The 26,624-nt window shown below is 38.3% G+C and overlaps 1 protein-coding gene across 1 annotated transcript in view; it reads left to right on the plus strand.

Annotated features, from left to right (window-relative positions):
* Positions 1-26,624, plus strand: part of LOC103809129 (MAGUK p55 subfamily member 7-like) — a gene marked incomplete at its 3' end in the record, with an annotated part of 74,094 nt that overhangs the window by 26,867 nt on the left and 20,603 nt on the right. The window contains exons 3-4 of the mRNA XM_009081943.1: positions 16,688-16,765; positions 21,321-21,401. Of these exons, the coding sequence (XP_009080191.1) occupies positions 16,688-16,765; positions 21,321-21,401 (159 nt within the window). The remainder of the gene's footprint in view (positions 1-16,687; positions 16,766-21,320; positions 21,402-26,624) is intronic.

Raw genomic sequence — 26,624 nt, forward strand, 5'->3', positions numbered from 1 at the left:
CTTTGTGTCTGTCCCTTATTGTCCAAGGTCCATTTGATGTGTTGTGATCTGCTTGGAAAGTTTGGCTCTCAATCACCTCTTTAAAAACAGGGAAAACTTGAATGCAGAGCATGTCCTCGTAGCCATTCTTTGCTTTCATGGTTTCATTAAAGAACATAGAATCATAGAATCATAGAATCAATCAGGTTGGAAGAGACCAAAAAGATCATCGAGTCCAACCCTACTGTCATTACTAGCCCATGGCACTAAGTGCCACATCCAGTCTCAGCTTGAAAACCTCCAGGGATGGTGAATCCACCACCTCCCTGGGCAGCCCATTCCAATGTCTGATCACTCTCTCTGTAAAAAATCTCTTCCTAATATCCAACCTAACCCTCCCCTGGCAGAGCTTGAGTCTGTGCCCTCTTGTCCTGCTGCTGGTTGCCTGGGAGAAGAGATCAACCCCCACCTGACTACAAGTGTTGAATTTTACATTGGCCACTTGTCCTAATACTCTGAAGCATGCACTTAATTTTAGTGATTCAGTGTTTCCTGTTTTGTTTTGCTTTGTTTTTTAACATGGACTGTGAGCAGGCAGAGGGAGAAGGGAGTGGTGATGTGTTTAGCTCACTTGCCTGTTGGCACAGGCTGGTAGAGATTTTGCCTCTTGTGTTTCAGCACTCTCATGTGCTGCTGCTTTTTATTTGTGAGTCTTTCTTGCATAAGATTCATATATAGGAGAGTCTACCACTGTTAGTTTTTGCATTTGAAATCCTTCAGCATTGTTTATTTGCATGACTTAAGTCCCCTAGAGTTTTTAATGCAAAAGTGAAAAAAAATAGATTTCTAGGTTTCATATTTGAGAAATGCATAAAGGAGTAAAACTAGTTCTAGTATCTGTTTGTAGTGTAGGTGACCTATTTTAAATTTATTACTCTGAGCATTTTAAAAGTATTTATTCTGTTACTTATTAGTGGTTCAGGTGGGGATCCAGTGTTTGTGGTACTTTGGTGCAGTTTTAGCAAAAGTTGTGTTGACAGCAGAATTTTGCACTGATGATGGTGGCCTTAAAGAAAGGGTTTTTTCATTGTTTGGATGGGTCAGAGTATATTCTTTTAAAGAATGGCAGATTTTTCTTCAGGCATGTGATAGGTCAACAGAAGAATAAAAATAGAAAATACTAATTAAATTCTAATTGTATTTTGCATGTGTATGAATGCCTAAAAGGTCTTTTTTCTTCCTGTCAATAAATTTGCAGCTTTCAGTGTGTTTTTCATAAAATGGCATTTATAGAGGAAAAACATATTGTTAGGAATTTGACATCTGAATTTTATTACTTACTTGACCTGTGTTGTATCATAACATGTTGCATAGGATGTAGAAGAACCAAAACAGTGAGCTGCATATTTCTCATATCACATAAATTGTTCTGACCCCACTAGATGGTGCTAATTGATAAATGTATGTCTGTGTATATTTCTATATATGTATTTAATTTTCACTCAAAGCATAGACGTCCCTGTCTGTGATTAAAGTTTGGGGTTTTAACAGGTTAATTCTATAACACTGAGCTGTACAGAAGTGATCTCTTAAGTATTGTTAGAAACTCAGGAAAGCTGAATTGAATTGGATCTTGGACTAACTTGCATTGAGTAGAGACTGTAAGGATGATGTTTACTAAGCAGCAATAAACCAAACTCTTCATGATTTAAAATTAGCAGACTCTGCTTATAGCAAAACTGAAAAATCAATTCTATGCCAAAGTATCTCAGTCTTTATGCTGCAAATCCTAGGTGTTTGTTTTCTGTAATTAATGTTTAATTGGCATTTGTCTCAAATCTTTGTTATGTGGAGAATGGAGCTCGTTGTAAAAAACCAACTGTGACAATCAAACAGGCAGTTTAGCCATTGCTCATGTTAGACTTTGTGTTTACTTGGTGACCAGCGTTAGGAAAGTTCTTTCCTTTGGATTTATATTGTTAACAGAACAGTGGAAATCACTTGCTTTTGGAAAAAAGTCTGGAAATTAGGTGCTGTATAATGGCATAAAAATAAAATCATCGATTCAGATTTGTGCTGAGTGTTTCAAAACAGTAATATCAGAAGAAATGAAGTGTACAGAGCAAAAAATTTACAGGTGAAACATTGTTTTGTGGGCAAATGCTATGTAAGCTTTTGTGTTTTCTGAAAGAACAGACGAGGCATTATTGAGACAAGTAGTAAATCTAGGCACATATTTGTTTTGTTTCTAGCCTCTAAATGAAATCTTAAACTTAGCCTTCAAGGAAGTCTGCTAACAGTGAATTGGAGATTACCTGCTCTTCCTGCACAGTGTTTCTGTACTTTCTTAGAAGATTTCAAAGGACAACTCTCATCTTTCACTTCTGGCTCACTTGAAAGCTTCTTCTTCAGCTGTGTTTATTTGACAAAGCAGGATCATGCAGTTATTCATTTAGAACATGTCCTGTTGCCTTCTTATTTGGAAAAGTGCTCTTCTAATTTTTGATCCTTTTTTTGAATGTGCTATCTCTATATTCTTAGGAAGTTACCTCTTCAGTCCACTAATTTGGACTGGGAGTAATTTAACATGAATGGGTATTGGTGTTGGCACAGAAAGTATTGTAAATGTATGTTTAAATTCACTTTATGACTCTTTCTTTGCTAATCAACATACCAGCATAAACCACTGGGAAATAGTGGAATATTGGTTTGATTTCTTGGTCTAAATTTCTGAATCAGATAGTCAAGTTGAATCACCAGTCCTGAAATGCTCAGGATTGCTGTTTTCCTGTGACAGTTGTTGCTGGTGTGGTTTGTGCTTAGAAGATTTCAGATAATGACAGTTTCCAAAGCACTGACAATCAGCTGTTGACATGATCTTTGTTCTTTACATTCCAACAGCATCTGGACTGTTTCTTTCCCTTTCCAGTTCATATTTAGTAGTAAAATTACTTTTATCTCTTTTAAATAATTTTTTTTCTTTGAAGTATTCAAATCTGACATTCAAGGGCAAAGAATGATTGTTTTTCTGTAGCACAGAAGGCTGGTTTTTCTAAGGAAAAAATTCTTCTCTTAAATCCATAAAGATCTTTAAATTGAAAGCACCAAACACCAAAGGGAGAAACTCTTTTGTTATATAAAATACTACCATTACACTTGCACTGCTTAAAAAAGTTTAGTCATTAAACTAAAGAAACTTTTATATTTCTACATCTGATCAATACCAAGACTTGAAGATTTTAATTTCTGATGTTTTAGATCAATTCTCTGGCTTGTTTGTTGCACATAATAACAATTCAAATTAGTTAGGCATACACTTTGCAAGTCTTTGTTGCATTACTTAGACACAGTCAGGTGATAGCTAAAAAGGAAATATCAACAGAGTATTTAAGTGGGAACAAATGGAAGACTTTCTTAAAGAAAGAAAACCCCCCAAATTTCTTGTTGGAATGTGGGATTGAAATAACAGACACATATATATTTTTTCTAATAATTGTAACTTAATTAGTGTCTTGAGTTAAATGGTTTTGCTCAAGTTTTGTATTTAGAGTCATTGTATAAACATCAGCTGTTTGATCACAACTGTGCAAATTTACTGTGCACTCTTTCTGAAAACTGAAGGGCTTCAGTGGGAGTTACAATTCCTCTCTTGCTTGCATTAAGTATTCTTTAAGTAAAAGTGTATTTTAAAAGTCGCATAGAGATTTCCTGATATAATTGACATATAAACAGATGTTGCAATTGGTTATAAGTATCTCACTACCGGTAAATGGTATATCAAAAAAATTAAACTTACTATTTTTTTTTCTAATGAGATGTCATTTTAGTAGTATTGGTTTGAAGGTTAAATACATTTTGTGCCTGTGAATAGTCATTGTCTTCCTTTTAGTGATGAGGAAACTGATACTTAGACTTTGAAATCTTTGGACAAAAAAAAGGTGTCATAATCCTGAATGTTGTTACTGTTTTAATTTGCAATCTTTATATATGACTTTGACAGTTTTGTTGTGTCCATGTTCAGTTTGCTGTGTCTGCAGTACTGCACAGAATTTCCTCAGAGCTATGTTAGGATCCTTAAGGAAAGATTCATTATTTTGTGTTGTGAATCACAGAATCATGGAATACAGAGTTGGAAGGGACCCTTGAGGCCCAAAAAGTGTGATGTTGTTCTGTTCTTTCTGTTCAAGGACTTCATGTCCTTAGCTCACACAAGAGGGTGGCTTCATTCAAATTTGGATTTGTTCTGGTACTTCTTCCTTTGGAAATGGGGTTAAAAGTACAGAAAAACAATTTTGAAAATACTGTATACAGTAGCCATGTAGACTGTTTGGCTCTAAAGGAGCAGGGAAATTTATTTTGGAGTGAGTGCAACTTGTTTGGCTTTGGTCTGAACTTCCTCTGTCTATCTAGGGACCCTCTTCCTATAAGCAAAGTCATCAAAACCTTTGCTTATTACTGACAAAAAAAGGTCCACTTGAATGAAGTCTGTGAAATCTCATATAATAGGATCTTTATTTTATTGTATAAGGAACAATGAATTCATAGTGAAAATTCTTTTTTTTACAGAAAAATAAACATTTTAAGAAACTGCATGAATAACTGGGTCTGCAGCCAGTATTTAATCTGTTTTGCTTAACATTGCAAAAATAAAATAGCTAATGTATTAGTCTCATTACCATATTAGCAACAAAATGAGGAAAAAAAGATGAGTCTCCATCCTTTATTGGGTGTCAGGGGAAAACATAGTGACAAAGGATTAAGAAAAGGTTGAGGTACTTAAGGCTTCCTTTGCCTCAGTCTTTAATATTTTGACCAGTTGTTTGGGAACTCAGCCCCTGAGCTGGAGGACAGGGATGGGCAGCAGAATGAAGCCCCCATAATCCAGGTGGAAATGGTCAGTCACCTGCTATACCACTTGGACACACAAAAGGGGCCAGAAGGGATCCACCCTAGGGTATTGAGGGAGATGAGGGAAGTGCTTACAGAGCCTCTTTCCATCATTTACCAAGAGCCCTGGCTAACCAGGAAGGTCCCACTTGACTGGAAGTCAGCAAATGTGACACCCATCTATAGGAAGGGTTGGAAGCAGGATCATCCAGGGAACTACAGGCCTGTCCTGTAGGACTGACAGGACTGTCAGCCTGACCTTGGTGCCAAGGAAGGTCATGGAGCAGATCATCTTGAGTGCCATCGCACGTCACATACAGGACAACCCAGGGCATCATGCCCAGTCAGAATGGGTTTGTGAAAGGCAGGTCTTGCTTGACCAACCTGATCTCCTTCTGTGGCAAAGGGACCCACTTAGTGGATGAGGGAGAGGCTGTGGACATGGGTCCTGCACTTGGGTCACAACAACCCCATGCAGTGCTACGAGGTGGGGGATGAGTGGCTGGAAAGCTGCTTGGCAGGAAAAACCTGGGGAGCCTTCACATACGCCACCAGTGTGTCCAGGTGACCAAGAGGCCAATGGCATCCTGGACTGTACCAGCAATAGTGTGGCCAGCAGGACTAGGTATGGAATCATCCCCTTGTACTCGGCACTGATGAGGCCACACCTCAAGTACTGGGTTCAGTATTGGGCCTCTCACTACAAGAAGGACATTGAGGTGCTGGAGCACAGCCAAAGAAGGGTGGTGAAGGTGGTAAAAGGTCTGGGACACAAGTGTGATGAGAAGCAGCTGGGGGAGCTGAGGGTTTTTTGCCTAGAGACTCAGGGGAGACCTTATTGCTCTCTACAACTACCTAAAAAGGAGATTGTAGAAAAGTAGGGCTTGGCCTCTTCTCCCAAATAGCAAGTGATAGGACAAGGGGAAATGGCCTCAGGTTGTACCAGGAGAGGTTTAGATTGGATTTCAGGAAAGATTTCTTCACTGAAAGGGTTGTGAAGCATCAGAACAGGCTGCCCAGGGAAGTGGTTGACTCACCAACCCTACAGGTATTTAAAAGACCTGTAGATATGGCACTTGGGAACATGGCTTAGTGGTGGACTTGGCAGTGCTGGGTTAATGTCTGGACTAAATTTTAATGCCTTTCTATGCTTTTTAGCTAAAGAGAAGGCATGGTATGTGAGTGTAATGGGGCCATCCACTAATTTTCTTTCATATGCTTTGGTTGCAGTAGATGAAGACAGAAAATTCTGACATTAGAATATAAGGCACAGATCTAAGACATAGATCTGGAGACATATCCCACTGTTCATGAAGGATGTGTTTGTTAACAGTGTCAATAATAGGTACTTAACAGATAATGAAGTACTTTTTCCAATAAAAACAAAGGTGATGGGGAGGTATGATTTCAGTCCACAGAGACAGTGTGTATGGCACAGAGAAGCAAGGGCAGGATCACAAGGTTCAGTTGCTCTCTTAATGTCTGTCTTGGTTTTCTCAATACAGAAAGAGTAGAAGGGATGCTTTTTCATTTTACAATAAAAGTAAAGAGCTGGGTCCTTACAGACCTGAGACTTTGATTAGATCTCTTTAAGACAAAATCAAATCTGACAATGCCCTTGTGACCTTGTCAGACTAGTCTCAGAGCTGTTTCAGCTGTGAGACTGCTTCAAATAAACCCAAGTGCAGGTGTTCTTCCTGCCTCTTCCTGAAGCATTGCATTTTCTCTGTCTTCATCATCTTCCTCAGATGTCTCCCTGCTCATCATGGTCAGTCAAGGGTGAAGCATAGACAAATGAGCTAATGAGGCCCAGTGTTAAATGATTGAGGAGGAAACCCTGAAACCACAGATTAAAAAAAAATACATCCACGGAGAGCAGGATTTTACCATACAATTTACTGCAATGTGAACAGGCAATTTCTGCTTAGACAATAAAAACTAGTTATTTGAGACAATTAAAACTAATTATTTGACCGGAATGACTAAAAATTCACATGACCTGAATTTTTAGTAAGGCTCATTTTTGTCCTTAACAAAATTAACACATAATTTGTTTTTGCCAGTTGAGAACAGTTGCCTTCTTTCCCCCCAAGGTTGCTCTTTTTCATTTCTAGCACTCTGTGCTTCTTTTATTGGCTTTAACAATCTAATTCAGAATAATTGCATGATATTTGCCATCACTGTTAACTGGGCACTTCTCCTGTTACAACTCTGTCACACATGTAAATGCTCCATAACCAAATTCTTTCTGAATTAAATTTTGAGCAGCAAGTGCCTGCTGAGAGTGCAAGTGAAAGCTGTGGCCTCTCCAAAATCTGCTGCTAATTTGCACTGGTAGCACCTGATTTAAAATAATGCCACTTCAGTAACTTTGTAAATCTCTAGATAACACACCAGTGTATAATTTTTACAAAACATAACCTGACAAGAAAAATGCCTTTAAATGTGATCTATTATCACATTTTGTAACTTAGAAAATTACTGTAAATGTGCACACAGTTCTGAAAATTTACTTCTGAAAATGCAGCACAGTTAGAAATTTCTGGAAGAATTCTGTTCTGAATACTGGTCATTTGGATTGCTAGGTGTCTCTAAGTGTCATCCAGCACATTCCAGACTCTTAGCCACCTTATTTTTAAGGGCTGAAGAGATCCTAGTGGAGATTTAGGTTGAACATATGTAAGAAATTTTTTATGATGGGAGTGATGAGACACTGAAACAGAGAAGTTGTGGATGCCCCATCCCTGGAAGTGTTCAGTGTCAGGTTGGATGTGACTATGAACAACCTGAGCGAGTGAAAGATGTCCCTGTCCAAGGCAAAGGTTCTAGACTAAATGATCTTTAAAGGTCAAACCATGCTATGATTCTATGCCTGGAGCTTGGTTTGTAGTCTATTAACAACTGCAGAGAGTTTGATAACCTCGAGGTACTTGGGTCTTGATATTCTTATTTCTTGGCTCTTTTCAAATAATGGACTTCAAGTGCACATATGACCTGGAAAAAGAGTGTTGAAGGTTTCTTAATTTCATGTGTTATTTTGCTGTAGCACAAAAAATGAGCTAGCATTTTTTGCAACTTTAGGACCTTGCTAACAGGCCTCTTTCCTGGGGTACCTGTAATGTTCCTTGCAGTGTTGACATGAGTGGGTTTAATCTTTAATGGCTATAATGTTTTAAGCTGACAGAAAATTAACAAAGTCCCATTAAGTTCACTCTTGGGCCTCATATAATTTCTGTGAAAGAGTTCTTTACTAAAAGGACCTAGTTACCAAGTTCTGTCAGGGCTAGAAACTCCTCCTTTTTCAAACTGTATTAACGTCTGCAGTTATAACCTTCCTCCACTCCTCAAAAACACCTTTAAGCAGCAGAGGACATAAGGCTCAAGCTAAGGAGTCTGCATTTTTGGGTTTCTGTCAAAGAATTTCTGAGCTTTTAAAGTGGTTTCATGCTATAGTGATAAAGAAACTTATGGTTCTTTATTATAATGCAAGTTCTTAGTTCTTTTGTTGAGGTTATCTTAACACTGTTGTTCTGAATGACTTCTGACTACTGACTTTTAACTGTTCAGGCAGAAATATTTCCATGCCATCAATCTGCTTTTGAATTGTTATGAACTTTATGCTTATGCTTTTTGGAACAAAAGCTTGAAAGAGAATTGCTCATCTGTTGTGATGAAACTTTTTTTCCTGTGGAAAATTGGGTCAGATTCGAGGATCTCCAAATATTGGGTTTTATGTCTTCAGAGGCTTGCTGTGATCCTTTTAGCATTCTCTCAGAGGCTTTTCTGCACTGTGCAGTCACTTAATTTATACTTGTGGCAATTTAATGTTACTATGGGGATTGAAATGCACATTGCAAACTTCAAGCAGTTAGCTATGATTTATGCCTTTCTGTTTTGTTTGTCTTCTCTAAATATGCCATAATGCTAATTTCTTTGCAATATTCTATGCCTCTGACTGTGATTCAAATCAATTGGTGTGAACAGAATGTGATTCAAAGGTTGTACATGTTCTAAGAAAGTCTTCAAGGTGTTGCATTAGGTATTTGGAAGGAGTTTGCATTTGATTTGATGCTCAGTTTGCTACACTTTGTGTTCATCATGCCATAGTACTGCAGAGCTCTTCATATAATTAAATTCATTAGTGTACCAAACCTGGAATGATAAGTACTACAGCCTGGGAACAAATGAGTAGTTTTGCATTCAATGTGTATTTCTGTGATCTGTAAATAGGCTTACAGACACCTGCTAAGTGATGAAGATAAGGCAAAGAGTTGGCTAATTTTCTGGTTTCTTTCTTCTGGTACACTAGGGCTCTGGGAGGAGAAAAGGAAGGAATTAATCTTTTAATTAAAATTCCACATCAAGCAAAATATGCATTCTCTCTCATCAGAGATGATGGTGTGCATTTATTGTTGCTGAATGGTTTTAGTGGTTATTTTAATTTGTTTCATTTTAGCCTATTGTTTCTTTTTTTTCCCTTCCAAGTTATTTCTTTTACCTTGACTCAAAGTTGCTGGTCAATGTAGACAGTGAATTCACAGTCTTAATCCCAGAGTTAAGATCATACCATTAGTGATCAAATGAAAACCCTAATTCTCATCTTGAAATATCACTGTGTAAACATTGGGACTATTCATAAATGTGTCTTTTGCAGTCATGAGTTGGAATGAATTCTCTTGCTCCAGATATTACAGATGCTGAACACAAATTGCAGATTAAGCCAAAACTAGCACTTACTCTCTCAACAGTTCCTCTTCTGCTTTCTTTTTCCACTCTCTAAATCTGTTGTGACTTCTTAATGTATACATGTTCCTCTTTGTAGTGGCATCATTTTGTAGTGGTGCCACTAGTAGAATCGAATACTTTTTTGCAAGTGTACATGAAACTGAGGCTTTGGTGCACAGTTAACAGCTTCTCTGTGTAAGAGAGTCTTCCATTCTGCATTCATGTAGATGACTAAGCCAATGAATAGAGAAGCTGCATGGATTTTGTCATCACTGCTTGGATTTCATCAGTGCTTTGATTTCGGACACTCTTGTCAATACATTATGAAGAATATAATGAAGGGAATGGTCCGAGGAGATGTTCTGCCAACTGTTAGGGACTTTCTACAACAATATACACATTGCCTGTCTTCTAGGCATGTCTTGATGTTTCATGTATCTGTTTACTGGCATTTTAGTTCAGATCCCTAGTGCATTTTTAAAAACAATTTCCCATCTTCTCAACTTGTGCTGCTTTGGTTTGCATCAGCAGTGCAGATGGACTCCTTTCTGCTGAAACTAAACAAGCAGAGTAGCTGCTAATGGGGATTCAGCAGATGAAATTAACCTGGTCCAGTGTAAAACCCCAGAAACGTGTACAGTGTGGTGATTAGGTCTTCAGTGCCAGTTGTTCTATTGCAAACAAAGGTGATGTTGCATGTTTTCATGCATGCACATAATTAGACAAATTTTGCAGGTACTTTATTCGGAGTTATATCTCATCCCATCAAATGATACCCAAGTAAGGAATATTTATATAACTAACAAGAGGGTATAAACTTCTGATGTTTATCAAAAGGTGATGCGCTGTGGTCCAGAATGGTCCAGATGCACTCTGGTTTGCCTTAGAATGATGGTCAGTGCAAACTTCTCACAAGGTCTTCAGTGCATACTGTCAAGAAGGTGTCATAAGAAAAGCTCTTACCCAAAGGTGTTGACATGTCTGAGTAGTTGGTGATACCCCAACTAAGAAAATATTATACTACCAGAACACTGGCAGAATATTTTCACATATGTCTGTGGCATTTCTTGTGGTTTATGTACTAGTATGGCTCAGTGGCTTTTGGCTTACAAGTGTTTGTATATTGTATTCTTACCTACACTTATTCTTTACCTATGCCAACTGTTCTGTCAAAAAAGACTTAAGTTCGTCTCCTGTTAACTCTTTGGTACCTTATTCCTCCCCTCTCTTGATTGTTATTAAAAGTTTTGTTTTGACTTGGGTCTGCCTTTTGGGACCTCTTCTTCTCTCCCTTATGAATGTCTTTTGCACATGCTTTTCTAACAAGGCCTATTTGTGGGCACTAAATCTTGCACTGAATCTCTGCAGTGTAATATGTCTCCACAAGCTTAATCATCAGGTTTACTTTCTTTGCTAGTTCCTCTTAACATTTAGATTGATCAATCCATCTAACAAGTGAAATCATCTGGAAAAAAGAAACTTGCTCAAACAATTGAGAGGTTGGTCATTGAGTGTATATCCACAGAGTAGCCTATTGATACTGATAAAAGCCTGTGGGCTGCAAAGCAGTTCCAGGTGACTTAAGTGTGTTGATTGTCAATTTAGAAAGCAGAAAAAAGTAAGTGGAAGCAAGGAAGCTGAAAAAATACTTTTGAGATGGAAAAGAGGAGGGGAAGAGAGGACAGAAAGACAAAGCCAATGTCATAATAGAGAGAAGTAGGGTGAGCAACTGAGAATGTTGTAAAGTCTGAAAGTCAAAAGTCTGAGTGTTGTCTTTACATTTCAAAATTATTTCTACCCTCTTTCTACTCTGTTTCTCTGTTTTGGAAATTTATTTTGCTTTGATGTACAGAAGAGCTGAAACTCCAGTAATTCTAACAGTTTTCTGTGTCTTTAGTATAGCTCATTGGCATTGATGGGAAATGATTCTTCACAACAGTTACAGGGAACTCCAATTTCAGTTTGCTGCCACTTTCAGTATCTCCTTTAAAAAACTTCTGTTCCCATGTAAGGCAGCCATAGGTGCACCAAGCAGTTAAAGACTGTATTTCTTCAAGTACAGAAAAAAAGAGAGAATGGGACTGACACATTGCATTTCTGGGGTGGCATCATCTCTTGATGAAAATAGTCCATTCTGGAGTTCTGTTTTAAATTTTCCAGAAACTTTATAGGTGGAGAACATCCTAAGAGATTGCTAATAAATCTGGGACTGTAATCCTGATGCTAGTTACCCTTTCTGAAGCCACATACACAGTTTGTAAGTGTGTAGTGTTGTTCTGTAGAGTCTTTCAGAAAAGTCCTGCTTACACAGCTGTACCAGAGCTTACTAAATACTAATAAAATTATTCTTGTTTTCAGGGAATTCATTCCCAAAAGGAGCTGCAGTGTTGGAAACTGATGGTATTATTCTGGGTACATGCTTATCCCAATTCCCTGCTTTGTTTTCAGCCATATGATATTAGAACTGTATGTGGAAATGAAGAAATCTGAAAGGAGAATTTAAGCTTATTTTGTAGGACTCTTTGCCTAAGATTTTTGTTTTTCTGACTTAAAAAGTTCCCTGTGGGTTATGAAATAGTCCAGGCCGAGGATACTGCTATGCTTTATTATAGAAAGCTTAATTCAGTCTCTCTGGAAAATCCAGAAACAATTTCTCTTGCTCACAAGTGTGCCAAAAATTGTATAAATTTGCAAATTATTATTTTTCCCTCTTGGGGCATAACTTCAGAGTAGATTGTCAGTTTTTGCAGAACCTCATAAATCTTCCCAAAGTATCCTACAGTGAGAAGAATAGGTACTCATAAAAACCCCAAAAAACAACCCCCCAAAAAACCAAAAAGCCAACAACTTAGTCATCTGTTCAGCAGAACAGCTTTTTATGTTTTATTTACGATTTATAATTCTAGCTTTAACAGACTCAGTCTCATCTGTGAGGAGTTTTTCAACATTCAAGTTTTACATGTAAATGTCAGAAGAGCTTAAAACAGATGTACCATATTTCCTATTTTTAAAGCTTAATAGGGTCTCATATTCTCCATACATTCTATGAGTTTCTAGTAGAGAGAAGACAATAGTATTAAAGTTATTGAACATCAAGTATAGCTGCAGAATACAAGAATAACTTGTCTTTTGTATTAAACAGAATTCTTCAGAATGAAGCTCAAACACACAGTTGCAGATATGATGTGTTTTATCTTTAGTAGGTAAATGCTCTCACTTCTGCTGTTTTGAATTCAGTCTCATACTTCTCTTAAAGTGTTTCAGAATGGTTTTAATTTCTGCTCGAGTTTAATTTCATTGAGTGAACTTTGTAAAGGTGTAAAGTACTTACACCACCTTGTCCTATTTAGTTTCTCATTTCTGTGCTTGGCTGCCTGACACTATTAGTTTTCATTAATGTGTTCACTTAATGTAGGTATTTAAATTTCCAATTCTACTTGTGTAAGAATTGAAATTTAGAAATGCAGTGCTAGGTGTGCATGTATTAGCACGATTTACAAACTTCAGATTTGGGAAAATGATTAGGTGAAGGACAACATGTGGAGAAGTTGCCAAAGCATGTGGCTATGTGCACTGTGCTTTTCTATAGATGATTGTCATAAACACAGTCATTCATCACCCTGAAGTCTGGGAAATTCAAAGGCCACCAGGTGAGCTCACCAGTGTGCTCTGTCATCCGTGAAAGGCAGCAGAGGTGACCCAGTCCCCAGTGACTAGGGAAAGGCAAGTGCTGTACCTCTCTTCAAAAAAAGACCTAAAAATACAATGTGAGGAACAAGAGACCAGTCAGCAGAATTTTGGTCTGTAGTGAAAATTATGGAACAAAACATGTTGGAACACCTTTTTAGACACAAGGAGGGAAGAGGTTGCCTGAAAATGCTTTTTTGTCTCACTGAAACTTTTGCTTTATCAATGGAATTGCACCAAATCTCCTGACTTACTGTGTTCAGGAAGCTATTATAGATAAGTGCTTTAGTTATCCAGAAATTAGAGGTGGGTGGTAAATGTAGGAGAGCAATAGGAAGCATCATTTTTATGATGCTTATGATAATGTTATACTGATAGGAAAGATAATCTTTGTATTTTGCATTGACTGCATCTTTATGCACAGGCCAGTGGGTTTTAATTTCCTTAGATAAATGTCTTAAATTACAAAGATGTGGAAGACAGATATTGTCATATTATATATCTGATATCATAATCATATCTGATTAAAAATTAGATTCAGCTTACAAACCAGGCAAAATGCTATTAAATTAAATCAGATATTTGAAGAAAAAACCCCCACTCTGTATTGCATCTCAAATGGAAGTGTGATAAGGTTGCAGTGTCTGTTACCATAGGACATGTAATGTTTATCCCTAGAGTCACTCACTGTGCATGTACAATAAATTGATAAAACTTCCAACCTGCTGTAGCAAAAGCCAATATCTAGAACTGTCTAGTAACAGTTAGATTTTCCTGCTTACATCATTAGCTTCTGGTTTTTGCTCCAGATTTGGTTAGGCAGTTGCTCTCTACAACTCCTCCATAACCAAATAAAATCTTAAAGATTTCCTTAAATACTTAACTGGATTCCAATATCCACTCTTAGGAAAATAAAAATTTGGTTTCAGTCATTTGCTGGTTATAAACAGAGCCAGTAACTTGTTGAAGTTACACAGTGCCACCTCTTAAAACCCTATATTTTGTTGCATGAATTTGCATTTGTATAGCTTTTTTTTTTACAAAGATGGGTTATGCAAGAATGTCTCAGCATTTTTTTGTTTGGTTGATTTTTTTCCTTTTTCCCTTTTTGAATTTCACTGGTAAAAAGATACATGCAGGTTGTCCAGGGTGAAACCATTCACAGTGGCACTTCTGTTTAGTTTGAGAAACTAGGAGGTAGCATAGGCAACTGTTTCTGACCTCAGAGTTGATGGAAGCTCAGTCTGGATAAAATCAACATGTTGGCCAAAGCAATCAAAAAATGATGGATTTGAGACTTTTTGATTTACTGTGCCTCTTAGTTATTCAGGTTCACAGTCTAAGTAAATCACAGATTTCTGCTAAAGTCAGGGAGCTGCAGCTCCTTGTTTTGTTTAGTTTCTGTGCTTTGGGAGCTAGAAATATGAAGTTGTCCAGTCACTTATACTTTTGTGACATCCAGTATGGATTAGTCTGAGTAATTGCTGAGTAAACAATGTCTGCATAAGCTATGTAAGATTCAGACTCATGTTCTGGAGATGATAGTGCTTTGCATGTAGTTTCCAGATGAGGACAAATTATTTTACAGCTTAGCAATTAAGCAATTGTGGTGACTTAATGCTTCACCTAGATGTTTCAGAACGTGGGTATCTTTTAACCAATGCTATACCAAAATAATCATATTAAGATTACAGCAATGATGAAGGACTTGATCTACATCTTGTTATGTCACATTGTATTAATAGAGTCTCTTATGGCCTTTACTTCACAGAACATTTGGTCTAGATGAGGAAAAACAGATGGGGACTTAGAAAGGCTTATGAGCAGAGCAGAAGATGGAAAAATGGCAAGCACAAGTGTCATTGACATCACATTATCTTGTCATGGGTGTAGTTAGGAGTTTAGTTTGTATTAAAAGGCACAAGCTGGGGAGAAGGCTGAAGGACTCCTGGGCAGTGAGATGAGTGAGTGCTGCTGGGGGTAAAAGTAACTTTGTATTAAAAGGCACAGGCTGGGGAGAAGGCTGAGGGACTCCTGGGCAGTGAGAGGAGTGAGTGCTGCTGGGGGTAAAAGTAAGCAGAAAACAGCAAATCTGGAAGAGGAGAGAAGGCTGGAGGGAACAGTTGGTGCAAAATGGGTATGAGCTGGTCAACTCTGAACGTTTTTAATGTGCAAAGACTGGTTTGGTTCTCTTTAAAGCTGTCCTTGCTGCCTGGTATCTGTCATGGTCCACTCCCAGCAGTGTGCTGGGGAGAGCCAGGGTAGCACTGGGGATCTGTTCCCAAAGGACATAAGGGCGTCCCTAGCCAAGTTCTGCACCCCTTGGCCTCTGCCAGACCTCATCTTGCCCTCCTTGCCAAGCACAGAACTCCCCAATTTAGCTCCTTCTGCAACTCCTCCAACCATCTGGAGTTCATGCCTCCTTCAGAGTAGCAGAACATAAGTAGAAATCTAAGAATGGGGTGTGTTTGCATCAGCTCAGACTACTGTTTTCTTTTTTTAAATTTCAATTAATATTTGTGGATCTTCAGGAAAATAATGTAAATAAAGTTTAATGGTTAATATAAGTCCTTCATGCCATTCTGATGTGGCTTTGTGTAAATAAAGTTTAATGTTTAATATATGTCCTTCATGCCATTCTGATGTGGCTTTTAAGAAACTTATTAGAAGCTTGAAAATATTTTGGGTCTTTCAAACATTCATACTGAGAAAAGAATGTCAATTTTGAGATGCAGAGCTCGCGGAGGAGGGAACAGACTGCGTGTTTAAATGACAGTGTATCCTTTCCCCTTTGGAAAGAACCAAAGCACAGTGCATTTTGAATGTTGATAACTCCCCATTAAAAACTTTAAATGCTCCTAAATGACTTTAACTCACAGAAGGACTGCCTCTTTCTTTCAGATGTGTTAGAATTCATATTAGCACTGCTTTGCCCTTGTTTCTGAATTATTTTAATGACGGCAGCCGCTCCACCAGGCTGTCTGTCAAGATGTGGGTGGCAGGCTATTATTTCACTTCATAAATCATAATTTACAGGGTTTTTTTATATCCATCTTGGGGATAAACACTTTATGCTTTGTGTTTTCAGCAGCAATATAAAATGTAATTGATACTTGAAGCAATATGTTAGAAATATGGACAGAGAAAGCCAGGAGAGAAAAATCACAAATGTTTAGTTTTTCTGTGGGTTGGTCTACATACTGAGCATTTTTTCCATCTGATTTCATATTCTTAGCACTTCAACAGAGGATGATGATGAATTACATTTACATGATTGCTGTCTGTAGGTTACTATAAGGATGTTTCTTTAGTTACAGACACTCAACAGATCCATTGGCTCAGTGGGGTTATTTTGTACCATTTCTTGTGCTGCTAAATAAACTTATTGCTTTGTGCTGTTGTCTTCCAGATCCATGAAAAACTGCATTATTATGAAAAGCAGAACCCAGTGCCCATACTCCATGGTGCAGCAGCCCTGGCAGATGATGTAAGTGTCCCCTGCTGAGTTCACTGGTACCAATTCTCCCAAAAAAACTGTCTGCAAGCAGAACTCCTCACAGTGCAAACATATGAATGTAATCCTCTGAGCTGTAATCATAAGAAGCTGCAAATGTTTCCAAAGGTTCTGTCATCACTGGGCTTGTTGCTGATATTACTTTGATTTTTATTCACTTACATGTTATAAAAACATTGCATCTAGATAGCCTCTTGTTCTGCTTTAGTAACTAGGTAATAAAAATTACAGGTTGGAACTCTACTGGGAGGGGAAAAGCTGTCAACTATTAGTGTTTTGAGAAATTCACAGACAAGAGGAATGCTTTGGAAAAATAAAGACAAATGAGATAGCAGCACTGCTGACAGAACATGAGAAATGACAGATGATATTACAGAAATGAAGCATATGAAATGCCTAGGATGGAGGCTTGTTAAAAAAAAAAAAAAAAAAGAGAAAACTATTTAAGAGAAAGTACAGTAGTGATTTATTGATATTGGAGCTTTCCAAATTACCTTCATAACCAAAAAATAAATTGTAAAAGTGGTCAGCATTGATGGAGTAGTTAATTTCCTGTTACTATAATTTTTATTTTAAGGAAAAAAATCCAACCTGCCATTTCTTGCTATTTGGTTAATTCTAGGATTCAGATGAATTGCAAACACACCTGTATAAACTATGACTGAACCTGAGGTAGGCCAGAATAGAGAAACGTTTAATAAACTGTGGTTTAGGTGAAATCCAGAAACCTTTGTTGCAACTGATGATGTCAGGTTGTTTTTTGGAAAAGGCAGTATGTATTAGGATCTATTTCAAATACAGCATGTTTGAAACTTCACATACTTTATAGCTGGTTTAAACTTTTTATATAATTAGTAGCTTTTGATTTTTCAATGTTTTAATGGTTTAATGTTGTGAATTGAGAATGGTAACATTTTAACAAAAAACTAAATTGAAGATATTTGAAGACTATTGAAAAAAGGATATAAGTTAATTTAATCATGTTTCAGTAGGAGGAGAGCTATACCCTGTAACATACCAACTATAATGATACATTAGCTTTGACATCAGGCATATATTAGTAATATTTTTTTAACCTTCAAGTAGCTTTGAATAATGTTGATAGTAATTTTGAAAATTAGAAAGCTGCTTGAAATTCCCTTCATTAAGTTCTTGCTGACATATTAATAATCCTTGCTAATATTTGTGTTATGAATCTCTGGGCTAAAATTCTTAATAAGAATAATTTCTTATTTTTGGAGGCAAAACTTAGTTCTTGATCTTTGCAGAATTGCTGAGCAATCTCATTCTTTGTTCAGCCCCATTGAAAATGTAGAGTTTTGGAAATCCCCAAATTAAAGTACCCTATCCCTCCTCTGTTAAGAGAGGTTGGACTTTTTAACCCTATGAATGTATTATTATGTATATATTGGTAGTAGTTTTAAAATGAACATATGTTGGGACATGATTGTCTCTAGACATGTGCCTACTTTGTAAGCACAGCTTCTTTTTAGAGATATTCTTGCTGTTTTTTCACTGCTTATGTGCAGCTGAACAGTTGTTTTTATGGGCACTGTCCCATAGGGCAAGGATGTCCTGAGTCAGGTTAACACACTGCAGGATTTTATCTGCTTTGATAGTTATCAGCAAACTTTGAGAAAGCAAATGTACCTGCAATGGGGTTTGGAACTCCAAACCCCATGAAGTTTCAGGATTAAATTGTGATTCAGTTTTTGGCATGTTTTTCTGACATGATTTAAGAGCATGTTGGTGAATGCACTTTCATTTCTAGGCTTTAAATGAATGTATTGTCTTCTTAGTGATAGTAGCTGTTCTATAGTTAAAGAAGGAGGTTTTATTATCAGGTGGATATTTCCTGCTATAAAACCCAAATTTGAGGTGATGCTATCATAAATAAAACTGTTTAAGGAGCGTGTTTTTATTCTTGTGTTAACTTTAAAGCAATATTAGAAGTAACAATATTGCTGAGGCTTTTCCAAACATTTTCATATTCCTAACTGCCATACCTTCCCTCTCATCACTCCCAGGGACTTTTAGGCTGAATTTCCCATCAGAGATTCTGTTTGCCTCTTATTTTGGAGCAGCAGTGTCTGACTCAGGGCTCATGATTTCATGCAAATGTTCTAAACATTGCTAGCCATAAAAGCCTTTAGGTTATTAGAAGTAGTGTTCTGGCAAAAGAAATATCAGAACTTCCTCCAGAAGCTTTAAAGACCATGCCCTGGTGTTCTCCATCTCACCAGCCTCACTCCACATCTGGCACTCTCCCTTGCTTTTTCTTCCCCCCTCTATAGTGGCAGCTCTTCATAAAGAACTTGGTGAAATGTTATGGTTCCTTCAACAGGGAATCATAGAGGAGGTTCTCAGACAGCTTTTCTTGCAGTCTTTGACACAGGAGGTGCTTAGCATGGTCTCAGTATGCTCAGTATGCCATGGAGCTTGTACTGCTGTGCTAGCTGTGACAAATCTCAGCAGTTCAATAACAAGAAGAAATAAAAATCCAGTCTAAAACTGCTGCTAGCACAAGAGGAAGCTCTGGTGATACCTGTTTCCTAATCTGGAAACTTGACTTTGTCTTTCTTCTTCTCTATCAATCTTTGTCTTCCTCCTCTTCTATCACGATTTCATGTGCCTTAAGACTTGCATGGAAATATTTGGAAAACCCATATAAATTATATGAGGGCAAGCAAATTTTTAATTATTTTATCTCCAAAGAATTATTTTCTAAATTATGAGATTAAAACAGCTGATAAAGGAGTAACAAAACTCTTGTTTCTCATTGGTCTAAACCTTATGTACCTACATTTGCCTTTGCACTGCCAAAGCAAACAGCAGTTCCTCTGGAGCTGATAGATGCTTGTGCACAGTCCATGTGAGAGAAATGCTGGAGCAGTCATTCCTACTGAGTCATTAGTAGTCTTCATCAGTGAAACATGAATGATTTTTTTTCTCTGCTGGTGAGCAGTGCAAGCTAAAGAATGAAAAGAGCACCAAGGGTAACCCGTGTCAGATCCCTGCTGTCATTCCTATCTCAGAATATTTTCAGCTTTGCAGATCCTTTCCATGGAACATGCAGACTAGATTGCAGTCAGATTACCTCAGTACTTGGCTTCATGTGTCTAAAATACTTCATTCTGAGCTTTGCTACAGAGGTTGTTTTCTGATCTTTTGGTATTAAGACACAAATATTGTTCAGTACTTGGCTTCATGTATCTAAAATACTTCATTCTGAGCTTTCCTACAGAGATTGTTTTCTAATCTTTTGGTATTAAGACACAAATATTGCTAATATTAGCATTGATGTACTTGGAGAATGTTTTTAGCTATGAATTATAGTTGAAAGGCTGTGGGGTTGTAGGTGATGAATTTTCATTTCAGTCCTGTTACTCCTGGTTTAAATTGAAGGTTAAAAAACAGTTATTCAAACCATGTCTATAATTGCTTCTAGATTTGTCAATTATGTATAATTATGCAAAAGATATGTCTATCCATTTATCTTGCAAATTTATACAAAAAGAAAGTACAAATTTAAAATTAGGCCAGACAAATAAAATTACTTGCTGCAAATAGCCAATCTTTCTTTGAGACATTTTTATGATACTGACTTAATGCAAAGAAAATACGTGATTATCTGAAATCACGTTTTGGATTATGAGCCATGTAGCTTCAGAATTTTAAACTGAAGTTCAGTGTTATGAAAAGCATTTTAGCTTTTCTTTCTTCTGGAAAAATAGTTTGAGTCTGAAATCCTGCAGTAAAATATGCCTCTTGAGTCCAAATTAGTTGAGAATGTCGTGATAAGAAAAACCCAAGGCATGAGCCAAATAACCGTGGGATTAAATGTTAAACTGCTGCTCTATTGTTCAACCAAGCCACAATTTTGTAGTTTAACCAAACTTAAATTACTGATCTTGTTGTTAGGACATAGTTTGTGTGTTTTAGGGGCTTGAATTGCTGATGACCTGTTATAAACTATATTATGATTAACTTGCCTCACGTTTAACAAGCTCCTTCCAGTGTATGTGTAAACATAATAAAAGGTTCAGATTGCCTGCACTGTAGGGGCACTTTGCTTTCTTATCCCAGTCCTAAACAGCACAGCTACTGTGGGTTTTTGGAAGCAGTGTGGATTTCACCACCTCATTCGAAACTGTTTTTTATAGACAGTGTCAAAGTTTGATCCAGTCATTTTTACAAGCAGTTCTTTGTCTGCACGCAAAGGACCATTCACTTAAATGAAGTGCTGGGATTTGCCCCCATCGCCATAAATCAGAATGTGATCTGGCTGCACCCTTGCCAGAAATGATTACTTGTGTTAAACTGAGCCAAAAGGCCTGGCTTAAATCTGGTCCACTGAGGGCCAGAAACAGAAGCGCCGTGATTGATGGTGTTTTCCTTCGTGCTGACTTCTGTTTGAACACGCGGGAAAGCAATAACCTCCAACAAGATAGATTCTGGGTTGTCACTGATGCACTGGGTAAAACAATGCTTTGCTAATGGTCTTCGTGTCAATTCCATCTTCCCCCAGCTGGCTGAGGAGCTGCAGAGCAAACCACTGAGCAGTGAGATGAGAGAACTGTTGAAACTCCTCACAAAACCCAATCTCAAGGTGAGGATGTCTTGCACTTGCTGAGTGATTTCTGCATGGGTATGTGGTGTGTGCTTCTTCTTCCTTGGGCTGCCTGGGGGTTTGTCTGCTGTAACAAGTGTGTGTGCTTTTAATGTTCATCAGAATATACCTGCTATGAATAAACATATTTAATGTTGCCTGTAAATTATTAGGCTGTTACTTATAAAAGGAATTAATTGAAAGGTCATTGCTTATTTATAACAGATATTCCAAAATGTATATGCTTGATTTTTTTTTTCTTTTACTAACTTTTATTGCATGTGCTTCATAAATTTATCACAACTGTGCTTTTACTCAAAGGTTTTAAGTCATACCATTGATTTAATTGCATCATGCAGAAGTAGTGCAACCTGGTACTTGGGATAAAATTCCTGATGGGTATTAATTTAAGAAAAATCTAATTTTGAAAACTTTCTGCAAAATTCTTGGGGTTCTCTGTGGTGCATTCAAGGAGCTTGATGCCTTTTATCTGACAGTAGGTTATAGAACTGTTGAATTGCTGAGGTTGGAAGGAGGTTGTCTGGTTCAATGTGCTGCTCAAAGCAGAGTCAACACTGAGCTCAGAGCAGATTGCAAAGAGCTTTCTCCCATCAGGTCTTGGAAATGCCTATGAAGAGACATTCTATAACACTCTGTGTAGCCTCTTCCAGTTCCTAATTATCCTCCTAGTGAAAACTATTTCCATTTATCCAGTGAGAATCTCCCCTGTTTATCATTGTTAATGCACAGTATCATATTATTTTTCCATTGTTAAGCAGAGGAAGACCTTAGTGCTCTAGATGCATTTTGCAATGGTAATCAAATGCAGCAATTGATAAGTTTAAAAACTTTTATCCAGTGAGAACCTCCCATTTATCACTGTTGATGCATGGTATCATATTATTTTTCCATTGTTAAGCATTTATCCAGTGAGAATCTCCCCTGTTTATCATTGTTAATGCACAGTATCATATTATTTTTCCATTGTTAAGCAGAGGAAGACCTTAGTGCTCTAGATGCATTTTGCGATAGTAATTAAATGCAGCAATTGATAAGTTTAAAAACTGCAGAGCAGAAAGGAGCCTTTTTTAAAACAGTTGATTTTTTACTGCCTGTAAAACACTGATCTCAAAACCTGAGACACGACGATATCTTCAAAATGCTACAAATTGGAAAGATGAATTATGGCATTCTTGCAGTATTGGTTTTTCCATAGTTCGTAAAGGGGTAAGTTCTTTTCCTCTGCAAGGGTAAGCAATGGCAGTGGCATATTAGATGAGGGATTTTTGGTGCATCAAATTGCAGAGATCACTGTAGCTTCAGCTCCAGCTTCACTGTAGGGATTTCCTTAGTGACTGTCCATATGTGTTTCATGCCTTCTGAAGCTTTGGTGGATTGAGTCTGAAGACAACTGTTTTGCCACAACTGCATCTCTCCCTCTCCCTTTCTTGCTCTCACTCACTCACTCACTCACTCACTCACTGTCTGTTTCATGGTAGCAGTGAAATGCAATGTGGTAACTTCAGTGGGATTTCAAGGAAACAAGTGTCTTCCCCTCAGCATGCTTAATATGACTGAACAACTGCAGTAACTTTGGAAATGTCTTACTTGGCTGCAGAGGAAGAAGGCCAGTTGCAGGGTACCAAGCCCTTTGTTGCATGACCAAACTGCCTAATCCAGGGCACATGTGTCCCTGCCCTGCATAGTCTGCAGGTGTTAATGGGAGGTAGGGAAAAGAACTGACAGTATGCATGGTATTTATGCCTATTCATTGTCTTCTTCCCCTGCCATCCCATGGCAAACATGCCTTGGAGAGATGATAAATCCTCACTGCTCCCTCCCCCATCACATTGACCAGGCAAGTGTGCTGCATTCAGTCAGGGGTTGTAGTTGAGATTCTTCTGTTGATTTCCCCTGCTCTCTCTTGGGCAGAAAAGGAAAGGAAGGAAGTTTCCAGGCCTTGGTACTTCCAATTCCTCCCCAGAGATGCCCTCAGTCCATTCAGTTGTATCTGAGCTTATGCATACATTGCAAAAGTTTTTCTAGCCCTTCACTGTTAGGCTGATGGCTAGAGAGGGTTTCTTTGTTTCTTTTGTTCTAGATTCTGGGATAAAATGATGTCCAGAACAACCCTTTTCCACGCATCTGAAATTACTTGTGATAACTGATCCATCTTTTCCAATGATGTTGCATAGACTTTATCTAAAAACATATATAGCTTATTTTGGGATTGACTTAAGGACTAAAAACATATAGCTTATTTTGGGATTGACTTAAGTTGGCTGTATGTTATTCTGCAGGGGAAACTTTCCTCTACTGACCTGGTTTATAACTGCAGTGTTCACTGGAGCCAGGAGAGCTTCCACTTTCCTAAAGCTCTGCTCCAATGTTTATGACATGGTGAAGGATGGTTAGAAATAGTTTGCTGCTCTACATCACTGCTTCCACAAGTGTGGTGGTGTGAAGGAACAGGCCTAGCAAGGTGATTATAACTTTGCAGGTTTGGTTAACATGCCAAAAAAAGGCTGCGAGAGGTTTCCAGCAACTGTCTGATTAGATAAATATTTCTATATTTTAATTTTAGAGAAATTCTTTTGTTGAATATATTTCTGAGTGTTTGCATCTGATGAGTAAAGCTTTGACAAGTTTGTGGTGCTTGTGGTTTTCATCCATAGAGAAGTGTTTTAAAGAAGAAATTAATTTTTCTGAGGCAGTTATATGTATCAGAGGTTTTCAAAATATCCTAAAAGTCATCCCAAGGTTTTGTCAGGTGGATTTTCTTTTGGAAAAAAAAATAAATTGGGCTTTTCTAGTCTTCTAAAAACTGTATGCTGTATCCAGTTACACTGAGTGGGATTTTTTTCCTGCTCTCAAATGTGGCATCACTTACTGTAATTAAATGAACTAATAATGGTTGTGGTTTATCTTTTTTGATTAAAACAGACCTCTGGAAGTAGGAGAGAGCACGTAGCTCTGGGAAATTGAGTGGATTTGTTTAACTGTGTGTTAGACATTTCATTTGTTTTCTAGTATAATTGCAGAGTCTCATGGACACAGGCCAGCCACACATATTAATTTTAATTTCCAGCATTGAATAAGGACTTAGAGTTTGCATTCTGTAATCTTCCTTTACCTTGTTAAAGATATCACGAAATAGAACAATATTTCCATACCTCAGAATCCAAATCTGGTTGAGTACAGTATGTTATTTTTAAGCAGACCAGAAATTAGCTCTTTGAAATAGAATCATAGAGTATCCTCAGTTAGAAGGGACCCACAAGGATCACTGAAGTCCAGCTCCTGGCCCTGCACAGGACAACCCCAAGAACACACCATGTGCCTGAGAGCATTGTCCAAATGTCAGGTTGGTGCTGTGACAATTGCCCTGAGGAGCTGTTCCAATGCCCAACCACACTCTGGATGAAGAACCATTTTCTAATACCCAACCTAAACCTCCCCTGACACAACTTCAGACCGTGCCCTCGGGTCCTGTCACTGATCACCAGAGAGAAGAGGTCGGTGCCTGCCCCTCCACCTCCCCTCATGAGGCAGCTGTAGACTGCCATGAGGTCTCTCCTCAGTCTCCTCTTCTCCAGGCTGAACAAGCCAAGTCACCTCAGCTGCTCCTTGTATGGCTTCCTGTCTAGGCTCTTCACCATCTTTATTGCCCTCCTTTGGACACTCTAATAGTTTTAGATCCTTCTTACATTGTGGTACCCAAAACCACACACAATATTCAAGGTGAGGCTGCACCAGAGCACAGCAAGGTGAGACAATCACCTCCCTTGACAGCTGATGCTATGCCTGATGCACCCCAGGACACAGTTAGCCATCCTGGCTGCCAGGGCACACTGTTGACTCATGTGCAACTTGCTGTCAACCAGGCCCACAGGTCTCTTTCCACAGTGCTGCTCTCCAGCCTCTTGTTCCCCAGTCTGTCTGTACATCCAGGGTTTCCACATTCCAGGTGCAGAATGCAGCACTTGTCTTTGTTAAACTTCATACAGGTGGTGATTGCCCAACCCTCTGATTTGTCTAGGTCTCTCTGCAGGGCCTCTCTGCCTTTGAGGGAGTCAATAGCTCCTCCCAGTTTAATGCATCTTGCTCTCTCTCATTCAGAAAGCCTAAGCACAGCAGTGTTTATCTTCAGCTCTTCTGTCATAACCACAAGTGTGTGATATGGTATTTGCAGTCACTTGAGGAAGATAACTGTTAATAAACACTTCCAGGGTGTACATATGCAAGTTTAAAAGTTCTGCTGAGTTGGTTGTTGCAAAAGCAGCTTAAGGGTTTAACATGTCAAAGTTAGAATGATGGTAAATAACCCAAACTAAGTGTACTAAAACTTACATTGCTGCGTTTGGGTTTCTTAAAGCTGTGAGGTATGTGGGGATTTCATTTGGTTGGTTTTATTAAGTTGTAATAAAATGTATGCCTCAAAGATAAAACCCATAAATATATATATATATCTACATTCATGGCCAGGCCATGCCAGCCTGCAGGTAGTGCTGTGTGGCTCTAGTCAGAATGGTGCTTGGACCTAAACAAGGTCATGCTTGGGTGATTTGAAATGCCAGCACATCAGGCCTGGCTCTGCCTGCCCTGGCTCTCATATTTTAGATTTCTGAAAGTTAAATTTCTGTCCTCCTGTGTTTCCTGGGTATTGCAGAAACAGCATTCCTCACCCATTTCTGCACTGCAGTGGGACAGGCTGTGGGAAGGCTGTGGGCTGGCAGCATCTACAGTCCTTGCCCTCTCCTGCTCAGCTCTCACAAGGCAGGCAAGAGCTTGATGCACCTGTACAAAACCTGCTGAGCTCAGACCCTGCTTGATGGTCTTCCTTCTGATGGATGTGTAGGCTTTTTCAAAAACCTTTTCCATTCGTTCAGCACAGGAGCTGGTGCTCTAAAAGAATTGCATATTAGATAGTCTGTGTAGTTGTACCCCCATTTTCATTATAAGCATCAGGTGAGTGTGGTGTATCTGTTATAACCTCACACCAATGAGGAACAGAGGGAGAACTCTGTTGCTCTGTGGAAAGCATTATTCTGCAATTCAGGCCAGTGGGCTGTTGGAAGATGGTAATTCCTGGCCTGTGTGGGGATGGGTACTGAACCCACTCCTAGAGTTTTCCTCAGTTCCTCAAGTGCCTTTTAAAATCTTTTGTAATTCCTGAAGTGTACCATAAACTGTGTTATTTTTAACCCTGTTTCAAGCTTCCTT

Source organism: Acanthisitta chloris, unplaced genomic scaffold (genome assembly GCF_000695815.1).
Source record: "Acanthisitta chloris isolate BGI_N310 unplaced genomic scaffold, ASM69581v1 scaffold6199, whole genome shotgun sequence".
Classification (NCBI taxonomy): domain Eukaryota; kingdom Metazoa; phylum Chordata; class Aves; order Passeriformes; family Acanthisittidae; genus Acanthisitta; species Acanthisitta chloris.